Source organism: Oncorhynchus clarkii, chromosome 13 (assembly GCF_045791955.1).
Source record: "Oncorhynchus clarkii lewisi isolate Uvic-CL-2024 chromosome 13, UVic_Ocla_1.0, whole genome shotgun sequence".
NCBI classification, from domain to species: Eukaryota; Metazoa; Chordata; class Actinopteri; order Salmoniformes; family Salmonidae; genus Oncorhynchus; species Oncorhynchus clarkii.
Window position 1 is genome coordinate 19753441 of NC_092159.1, and position 10774 is coordinate 19764214.

The window sequence follows — 10774 nt, forward strand, 5'->3', positions numbered from 1 at the left end:
TGAAGGGTATGCAGGGGGGGGACAAAAGGCTCCAAAAGGGGGGGCGCACGGTGTATTTTGGTCAGGCAGTCCCTCACAGTCCCTCACAGTGTACTAAAGGCATGATGAATTCATAGAATCAGGCATAACCAAAGACGGAGTAGCAGGGGTCCTCGCGGAGAGAATAGGGTTTTTTAACTGGGCAGACGGGCCTGGCTCCTGCATCCTACTCTTTTTGTAGGCCATCAGTCTTTCTTTCATCCCCTCTTTCTTTCTCTCGCTCTCTGTCTGTTTCTCCTTTGCTCGCTTAACCTCTCAGAGACACACTCTCTCTCTCTCACACACACACACACAAACACACATACCTCTCTGACACACACACACAAATGATCTCTCTCTCACACACACATATAACAGACACCCTCTCTGTCACACACACAAACTCTCACACATAAAACACACTCTTTCTGATACACACACTCATTCTCTCACTCACTCTCTCTCTCTTACATACAAACACACAGACACTCTCTCTCTCTCTCACACACACACACTCTGGTACACACATATTCTCGCTCACTCACTCTCTCTCTTGCAAACACACACACACACACACACACAACAGATGCTCTCACACACATACACACACACACACACACAACAGACACTCTTTCACACACACACACACACACACACACACACACACACACACACACACACACACACTCTCTCTCTCTCTCTCTGAAACACACACATTCTCTCTCACTCGCTCTCTTACACACACACACACACACACACACACAGAACGTGTTTTCCCTTTTTCACATGTTTGGCTTCTGCATCACCTCTTCACCTCTATTGAAAGGCATAATTAGAGGCACTGATGAATCCCAGAGCCATCCCATAGACAGGCCCCATCAGCTGCAGCAGCTGCTGCATGTCACATTGTGGCCATTGTGGTTCACAACAAGTCACTTTCATTTATGTCAGTCTTTGAGGAACCAGGGACTATGTCATTTAAATATGAGCAAGTTTGGTGCAGGTAGTGTTTGATTGGATTAAAAAAGCATATTCATTAACATTTTCATTAAAACATTTTTGTCAATGATTGAACGGTTGAATGATTTAACCAATCATACATATTAATGGTTTTATTTCATCTGTAGGCCTAGATATTGTTTTTCAACAAATATTGCATGACAAATCTATATGAGTATCACAAGCTGATTTAGGGTATACCACACCAATTCGGTCTCAAAGTCAATATATACAATACTTTGTAGTTATTAAATGTGCATAGAACATTTTGTGGAATTCAATATAGTAGGCCAATATATTTTTTCCCAAATAAACTGCGTCAACATGTGTAAAACTGTTGATCTGACTGTGTGGGGCATACAGTAGGCATATAGACAGTGCTACGTTGGGACACTACAGCCTGACCTTTTGATGTTTTAATTACAGGCCTACCCATCTAAAAACGTTCACCTTCACAGTAACATATCAGAGTTCATGTGTAATATTCATTCCCTTTTGCTTAATTATTCCCAACATCTCCCAGACACATTTAATATGAGGCGCATCATCGAGGCTCCAATTTCCTCTGGAGGATGCAACCAGTACCGAATTACATGCGCAATCCTGCCGTGAATCAGACATCACCACGGTAACCGAACGGTATTCACCATTCTCTGCTTTACCCGTGAACGTCCGCGACGCAACCCTACCGATCGTCATCCTCGCACGCAGTAAGTCATTTTTCTCCCTTTGTTATAGCCTATGTGGAATTTATTGTCATCGTTTGTGTGGGCAATTTTATTGATAAGGCTGCTTGCGCTTCCGTGAATAAATCCGTAGCCTACGGTGTTCTATAGTCTGCATCGCAAATGACATGATTCGATTGTCTCAACAACAAAAACATTGCCTGACGTGAAAACGACATTGGTTGCTCATGTCTTTGTGTCTATTTGAGTATCAATAATGGCTGTATATTTCAAGCATATTGATACGGTTGAGAGCCCCCTCGATATTAACCGAATGCGTGAAAGGAGTAAACTCAAATTCACAATGGTCTAAACAATTTCAAAGATGACATTGTCATTTTCGACAATGTATCGGTGTTCAAATTAGCTTTCATAACGAATTCTTGAATGTAAATTTCTTCTTGAAATCCATTGCCCTTGTAGCCTATGCAAAGAGCATCTCGAGCAGTCTGTGCCATGGCATGAGGTTATAGGTTGTGTATGGTGCTTATCGAAACGTATGTTACCACATGACGTGTGGTGTGGGATGAGTTTCACCAGTCATGTCCATGTCATTTCTCTGTATTGTTTGTTTTCAGGGATGAATGCTACCTGGCCGTTGTGCTTATCAGCAGAATCTCTGCTGCAGCAAACGCCGTTTTTTCAATGCAGCAAGTTGAGATCAGATGCCTGATTAGTGAACCGTGAAGAAAAAAGTTAACAGGCCTAGATACAATTAGTTTATAGAATCATTATATTTTGGGGATTTGTAAGACTATGTTTTATGTTGTGTTATGTGGTTTTAGCATATATAAAGCATGAATACACATCACCTCCGTAATGTACTTCCCAGTCAAAATATTCAGAGAATATTGACCAAAAAAAATTATTAGAAAAGATTAAGGAAACTATACTGTTTGTCTAGTTATAATGCCATCCACATTAATCTAAACCTAGTTTCACTCCTTGCTGACGGGGAACAGATTTGACAGCTGGCTCTCAGCTCATTCTGCATTGATATAGCATCAATCAGTCATCTGAATCACCATGGCACCCACAACTCCCTCCTACAGTAGGCTGCAATCTACAGTCTGAAGATGTAGTTTTGTACAGACAACCACATTAGCCATTATAGCCACCCACTCACTCCACAGTGCAACAATAGCTAGGCTAATGGAGCCTGGAGGAAGTGTGTGTGTGTGTGTGTGTGTGTGAGAGAGCGAGAGAGAGACAGAAAGAGATAGCTAGAGAGAGAGAGTGTGTGTGTTTGTGTGTATGTTTTCGTGCTTGTCTGTGTTCCTGCCTGTCTGTATGATAGCGAGGAGCTGTGGAGCTGAGGAGCTGATCTTCGCCCCCTTGTTAGCATCCCCGTTATGAGTCATTCTCACAGCGGTACAGGATGGCGAGCTACAGAGAAGGGGGTGTTGCGTTTCACACGGCGTCAACGAGCTCAGTGGCTTTCTCACCTTGTGTTCCACATTCAGATGGTGCGCTGATCGAGGAGGAGGGGGAACAGCACAGTTAGACCAACACACACATAGGATATGAAGCAAACACCTGTGTTCCTGTGTGTAGCCCACGCAACGTCTTTACATGACTCACCTTGGAATTACAGCCAGTATGGACATAATAAACTCTATGCACATTGCCGACTGAAAGAGACACTGTAGGACTACTTGTGGAAATGGACATAATGACGATGACATCTGGTTTGACACAAACCTCCCACATAGAGCAGGACGAAGACAGTCAGGCATATCGTGGCAGCCATTTGAATAAAGCTCTCGCCATCATCATCATCATCATCAACACCACTATCGTTTTAACATCATCTTCAACTTCCGCCACACAAGGAAACAGGGAGCAACTAAGTGGAATAAAATCAAGCTGCATTAACAAGTACCTTACCCTCTGCACAGTAAAGCCAAACCGAGTTGCGTTACCCAGCATCTAATCGTTCAGCACTGTTTGTATTGCGATCCAAATCGTCCAGACAAACAGTCATTGAGAAGTAGTTCGAACCCAACAGAGCTGTGTTACTCAGCATCTGATCCTCTGCACTCCTTCTTTCCCCATTCAGATTGTTCAGGCAGGCAGACATGGTGAAGCTGGGCAGTAACCTGGCTGATAAGCTGGATAAAGAACAGTCTATGGACGATGGCTTTGATAACATCCCCCTCATCACCCCTCTGGAGGTGAACCAGCTGCAACAGCCATACTTAGACAAGGTAACAACGTGTGTGTGTGTGCGTGTGAGTGTTTCTGTGTGTGCGCATGTGTGTATGTGTGTGTGCGTGCGTGTGTGTGTGTGCGGGCGTGTGTGTGTGTGTGTGTGTGTGTGCACCCAGCAATTATTAAACATGTTCAGTACATCCTGTCTGTATATTACATTACACTACACATCTGGACACACATCAAGCCTACATAATTTCTGAGCCTGCCATTGGTCCCTGTACTGTGCCTTGACCCAGCCTCCCTGTTATCCCAATGATTCAGAGTCACCCCACACTATCTCAGAGCCTCTTAGATTACATAGTAGATCACACACGCACGCACGCACACACACACACACACACACACACACACACACACATACACACACACACACACACACACCCCTTACAGTTCTATTTAAGGCAGCAGCCCAGTTCCAACGCAGCGATCTGACTCAGAGAGCTCTGTGTGCTATGCCGCTGTTCATCCTCAGGTAATCGTGAAGACCACAACAGAGTATCAGCTGCAGCAGAAGAAAAAGAAGAAGCTGTACGTGCCGGGAATCAAGAAGCTGAATATAAAACTGTACAACGAGGTATCAGAGAAGGTCAAGGTAAAGTATCATCTAGGGGCCAGTAGTATGTTTACTGAAATACCACTGGGAATGGTGAGATTCATGGTCATGTGTGTGTGTGTGTGTGTGTGTGTGTGTGTGTGTGTGTGTGTGTGTGTGTGTGCGTGTGCGTGTGCGTGTGTGTGTGTTCCAGCTCACAGGTTTGATCCTCATCACCCTTGGGTTCCTGGCTTGTCTTGTCCTGCTGATCATGTACAAGGCGCTGTGGTACGATCAACTTACCTGCCCAGAGGGCTTCATTCTCAAGGTAGGCATCACTAACACACACACACACGCACACCTTCTATCCGAACGGCTTACGTCCCGAGGGCAAGATAGACGACTGAAAGCATCATCATCACATACACACATAAACACACACTGCCCTAGAGGTTTTTATAGATTTTTTATTTGCCCTTTTTTTAACTAGGCAAGCCAGTTAAGAACAAATTCTTATTTACAATGACGGCCTACATCGGCCAAACCCGGACGACGCTGGACCAATTGTGCGCCGCCCTATTGGACTCCCAATCACGGCCGATTGGGATACAGCCTGGAATCAAACCAGGGTGTCTGTAGTGACGCCTCAAGCACTGAGATGCAGTGCCTTAGACCGCTGCGCCACTCTGGGTTACATTAATTAAAATCACAGACAAGAAGCAGAGGTTGTTTCTCTAGCGTTCTCTCACAGAGACCAACAGAGGACTATTATGTAAGTTCTTATAATCGCCTTCACAAACATAATTATCATCCAGTCCCAGTGACTTACTAATACACCCTCTCCTATAGTCCGTACTTACTGTACACCTCATCTAGTACATATTTTCCCACCAGAGACTTCTAAGGGATTCTCTCCCACTCTTTCTGTCTCTTCACTCTGGGAACATAAACTCATTATCTCCTTAGGACACCTCCCAGGCATCGTGTGCTCAGGCAACGCTCCCCGCCTGTTACTCTCTATAAAGGCCCCCTGTCTTGAAAGAGCGAGAGGGATGCAAGGCTTTTTGGTCAGGCAGTAGATTGGACGCCCGTGAATCAGAGAGGGGCCTTTCATTAAGGCCGAGCGTGACTAAACTGTGATTAAAGGCTGAAGACGAGAGGAGAGAGATGGGCGACGGGGCCTTCCCGGCAGAGGCTTTTGATGTTGACGGGTACAGTGTAGCTCGCGGCGTTTTTCCACAGCTAATGTGTTGTTGGAGACATGAAAAGGGGCAGGGAAATAGGAGAGTCAAACGGAGGGTGTCGTGGAGTTGTCTTCCATTTAGCAGAGCGTAGGCAGCCAGGGTTCTTGTGAGAGCTCATTTCTCACAATACTGATGGAAGGTCAGGTCGTCTGTCAAGAAGCCTTGGATTTCCCTCAGGGGTTTGTTCAGTAGGCCGATGCTACTCAATGGAAAAACGCTCTTAGGGAAAACTCACCTGAAGCTTCTCCTGTCAGAGCTTGGCAAATTGGAGGTGGAGTTCATTTATCTAAGGATGGCAACTCAGGTGTCATGTATCTAATGAGACGACGCTGGCACATCTAAGGTTGAATATGAAAAAGAATTTCCCTGAAAGAACCTTACTCATGCTCCGCCTACGCTGTGGAATAAGACGTTGTATGACTCACTCGTAATAAGTCGTTTCAGTGAAGGGTAAGGCTGTACCCATGTGACTTGCCCTCATCATTTGCCGAGTCCTACCACAACCCATTATGATGACCAGAATCCCTGCTGTCCCTAACCGTAAATCGAGGCAACGGTATCATACGTCATCACTTTGCACACCCTCTTCTCTGACCCTTCTGCCTCCCGGCTCCTGTCTCTTACAGGGTTGGGGGTCACTTTCCATTCACTCAATTCAGGAAGTGATTTAAAATGGAAGGTTTTTTCACATCCTGAAGTAAATAATAAAATTGACACCAACCGTCCTCTGTCCTCTTCCCCACGCAGCACAAGCACTGCACCCCAGCAGCGGTCCTGGAGCCCTGGTACTACACAGAGCAGCAGCAGCAAGAGGACCCAGGCGTGCCCCCCCGCTCCAGCAGTCTCTACACCGCCCTGGGTCACCTCAACCAGGCCAAGAGGACCGCCGCCGGGGCCATCATCCCCGAGCTGCCCCCGTCACCATGGTTCCCCGTCATCAACGCCCTGAAGCAAGCCGAGAGGGCCAAAGAGGAGGCGAGTCGTTCGAAGGAGTGAGGGATGGAGGGATTTCCAGAGGGAAAGGGTTTAGGAAGGGGTGATCAAGGTAGAAGGGAAAATGGGATTTCCAAAAGGAAGAGGGGATGGAGATGAAGATGGGTGGAAAAAGTGTTGTTTACTTGGTGGAGTTGACTATGAGGTATTGTGGGTAACGCTCCAAATGTCTGTTTAGGTGGCAGCGTTTGTGACTCATTTGCAGTAAAAATTAATCTCCCTATGACGTTATCAGTGAAGACCACCGCCTTGTGTTAAGTGTGTGCGTGCCTGTGCGAGCGAGAAAGAGAGAGAGAGAGAGAGAGAGCGAGAGCGAGAGAGAGGTGAGAGATGTGCGTGTGAGAAGCGTTGGAGAACTGAACATAACAAGATCCTCTGAAATTCTCACTAGATTGTCCTTATCAGACTAACATGTTTTGAGGTTTTGAGAGTATCATTAGTAATGTGGTCTTACAAGGTTTAGTGTTATTACATTTAGATGGAACTCAACATGTTTTTTTGTAGATGTTTACAAACACATTACTGGGATAAAACGTCTTGTTCTATTCAGGAAGCACACAGCCCACATTAATTTAGAAACCTGATTGTAAAAAAACTTATTTACCATGCCTTTTTTTCTCAGTAGATTTCCCAGCAACTCTGAACAATTTGTGTATGAGGATTTTGGTACAATTGGGTACGTGGAACTTGTATATTTTCGGGTGGAAGATAGTCAAATGGGTTGATGTCATTTCAATTCAGATGATTTCGATTGTAGTAGACTAGCAGCTTTGCAGGTAGGATTCATGTTTCAGAATTCATATTTTAACAGAACAATAACTACCTAGAGTATCTGTATCTATGTGTTTTCTAGTATTTATTTAATGACCTATTTATTATGAGCTTGCTTTTTTTCTTAAGCAATTTATTTGACATTTGTTTGATTTGGGTGAAAAGCTGGAAGGATTTCTTTTGGGATTTTTTAAAATAGTGAATAAAATGCAATTCAATTCACATCAAGTTTGCATTCATCCTAATTCATCATAACAACTGGCAGTATTTTCACCATGGATCAGATTGTAAATATGAATGTGATACTGTCATTATGTCACCATCCACCACCCAGCGTTAATAAACCTTGTTCTGTTCTGAGTGCCAAACGTTTGTCAGACCCATCAATAAAGTGTTGAGCTTTCTCATACATAATCTGGGACTTGTTGAGTTGGCTTTATTACTGCTTGTATGTACTTTCAATGGACAATAGCAACACTCTATTTTTACAGTCCAGTTTCAGTATCTATTTACATGACATTTCCAAATTGTTTCTTTTTTAAAGAACAAAAGCAAGTAAAAGTACACTATATTTCAGTCCTAAAAATAAATAATATTTATTTTCGCTGTCCATTATCCAGAGATGACTGGTATGCACAGAATGCTAAACATGACTTGCTTCTGTTATTCAAAACTTGCTGACTTGCTTCTTTTCTTCAGTTTCGCTATTCAGAACTGAGCCATATCCTCTCTCTCTCTCTCTGTCTGTCTGTCTGTCTGTCTGTCTGTCTGTCTGTCTGTCTGTCGCTCTCTCTCTCCTATTTCTGTCAGGGACTCTGCTGTGAGGCTGTCTGCATCTCATTTACACTCACATATTTTCACACCATCGCACTAAGCCCGGAGATTTATGTGTGTTTTGTGTGTTTGTGTGTGTGTGTGTGTGTGTGTGTGCGTGCGTGCGTGCATGCGTGTGTGTATGGGCAGGCTCATGTGTATGTGTGTGTATGTGCACACGTGTGTGTTTGAGGACGCCAATATGCACATGCACCTACTGCATGTGTGTGTGTGTGTCCCCAGCCACGCTTGTTAATGAAATTGACATTACGCCCAGTTTAGACTGTGATGGGAGTTTTTTTTCTCTCCCCCTCCGCATGCAGTTGCTGAGTGACAAACTTTGTCCGCTTGGCCTAGGGCATGGAACAACATAAAGTGTTAAAAAGTATTTAATAGGCCATTTCCAGACCCCATGCTTAGTCAAAGCATAGCATCTCATGCCAAGAAGGCTTGGATTTGGGGCCGGGGGAAAATCAAATAAAATCTGCTGGGTAGTCACGTAAAGGCCTCCAGTCTCGTTTCCCTCGCTTTACAACATCAACAGATCTCCACAGTAAAATAGCAGGTTGGCTTTTAATTTGTTCTGACTGTTTGGAGGCTCCGCATTCCCCAGTAGATTGCGAGGAGTCACTGCCAAAAGTCATTTAGGCTCATGTAGTGTATAACGTTCGCCATAATCAAATTCCTCTGGGGTTTTTCTGATGTCACACATAACGGAGGAGAATGTGAGAGAGAGGGGGACTTGGAGCGATGTAACTGTAACGTTCCCTCTCTCTCTTTTCATTGTTCTGTTTCATTGTTTATTTGGCTAGGTGATTACTCTCTCTCTTAGCTGCTGATAAGTAGGGAGGTGTGATTTAAGTATGTAAAAAAAGTATGAAAAAAGTGAGAAAATTGGAGAGAGGTAGGAGAGAAGAAAAACAGCCCGAAACAAGGATAAGAAAGGAGGGAGATGGAGAGAGAGATAAAGAAAGAAGAGAGGAGAAAGACAGTGGACAGGAGAGGGGAAAGACAGTGGACAGGAGAGGGGAGAGACAGTGGACAGGAGAGGGGAGAGACAGTGGACAGGAGAGGGGAGAGAGACAGTGGACAGGAGAGGAGAGAGAGACAGTGGAGAGGGGAGAGAGACAGTGGAAAGGAGATGGGAGAGAGACAGTGGACAGGAGAGGAGAGAGAGACAGTGGACAGGAGAGGAGAGAGAGAGACAGTGGAGAGGGGAGAGAGACAGTGGAAAGGAGAGGGGAGAGAGACAGTGGACAGGAGAGGAGAGAGAGACAGTGGACAAGAGAGGAGAGAGAGACAGTGGACAAGAGAGGAGAGAGAGACAGTGGACAGGAGAGGAGAGAGAGAGACAGTGGAGAGGGGAGAGAGACAGTGGAAAGGAGAGGGGAGAGAGACAGTGGACAGGAGAGGAGAGAGAGACAGTGGACAGGAGAGGAGAGAGAGACAGTGGAGAGGGGAGAGAGACAGTGGAAAGGTGATGGGAGAGAGACAGTGGACAGGAGAGGAGAGAGAGACAGTGGAAAGGGGATGAGAGAGAGACAATGGACAGGAGAGGGGAGAGAAACAGTGGATAGGAGAGGGGAGAGAGACAGTGGACAGGAGAGGGGAGAGAGACAGTGGACAGGAGTGGGGAGAGAGACAGTGAATAGGAGAGGGGAGAGAGACAGTGAACAGGAGAGGAGAGAGAGACAGTGGAAAGGAGAAGGGAGACAGTGGAAAGGAGAGGGGAGAGACAGTGGACAGGAGAGGGGAGAGAGACAGTGGAAAGGGGATGAGAGACAGTAAAAAGTAGAGGGGAGAGAGACAGTGGACAGGAGAGGAGAGAGAGACAGTGGAAAGGAGAGAGAGAGACAGTGGAAAGGAGAAGAGAGACAGTGGAAAGGAGAGGGGAGAGACAGTGGAAGGAGAGGGGAGAGAGACAGTGGAAAGGGGACGAGAGAGAGACAATGGACAGGAGAGGGGAGAGAGACAGTGGAAAGGGGACGAGAGAGAGACAATGGACAGGAGAGGGGAGAGAGACAGTGGAAAGGGGACGAGAGAGAGACAATGGACAGGAGAGGGGAGAGAGACAGTGGAGAGGGGAGAGAGACAGTGGAAAGGAGAGGGGAGAGAGACAGTGGACAGGAGAGGGGAGAGAGACAGTGGAAAGGGGACGAGAGAGAGACAATGGACAGGAGAGGGGAGAGACAGTGGACAGGAGAGGGGAGAGAGACAGTGGACAGGAGAGGAGAGAGAGACAGTGGAAAGGAGAGAGAGACAGTGGAAAGGAGAGGGGCGAGAGACAGTGGACAGGAGAGGAGAGAGAGACAGTGGAAAGGAGAGAGAGAGACAGTGGAAAGGAGAGGAGAGACAGTGGAAAGGAGAGGAGAGAGAGACAGTGGACAGGAGAGGGGAGAGAGACAGTGGACAGGAGAGGAGAGAGAGACAGTGGAAAGGAGAGAGAGAGACAGTGGAAAGGAGAG

The 10774-nt window shown here is 45.9% G+C and overlaps 1 protein-coding gene across 1 annotated transcript; it reads left to right on the forward strand.

Moving 5' to 3' along the window:
- The first annotated feature begins 1635 nt into the window (after positions 1-1635).
- On the forward strand, positions 1636-7889 carry LOC139423815 (neuronal vesicle trafficking-associated protein 1-like). Its single transcript, XM_071175450.1, has 5 exons — positions 1636-1727; positions 3802-3949; positions 4429-4548; positions 4703-4816; positions 6480-7889. The coding sequence occupies exons 2-5, from the start codon at positions 3821-3823 to the stop codon at positions 6726-6728; spliced, it is 612 nt and encodes a 203-aa protein (XP_071031551.1). The 5' UTR covers positions 1636-1727; positions 3802-3820; the 3' UTR covers positions 6729-7889.
- Positions 7890-10774: the final 2885 nt, after the last annotated feature.

Bases quoted from the DNA above. Each gene is read 5' to 3' on its own strand.
- LOC139423815 (XM_071175450.1), top strand. From the start codon at position 3,821: ATGGTGAAGCTGGGCAGTAACCTGGCTGATAAGCTGGATAAAGAACAG. The intron at 3,950-4,428 runs GTAACAACGTGT...GTTCATCCTCAG, and splicing joins AACAGCCATACTTAGACAAG to GTAATCGTGAAGACCACAAC. The intron at 4,817-6,479 runs GTAGGCATCACT...TTCCCCACGCAG, and splicing joins CAGAGGGCTTCATTCTCAAG to CACAAGCACTGCACCCCAGC.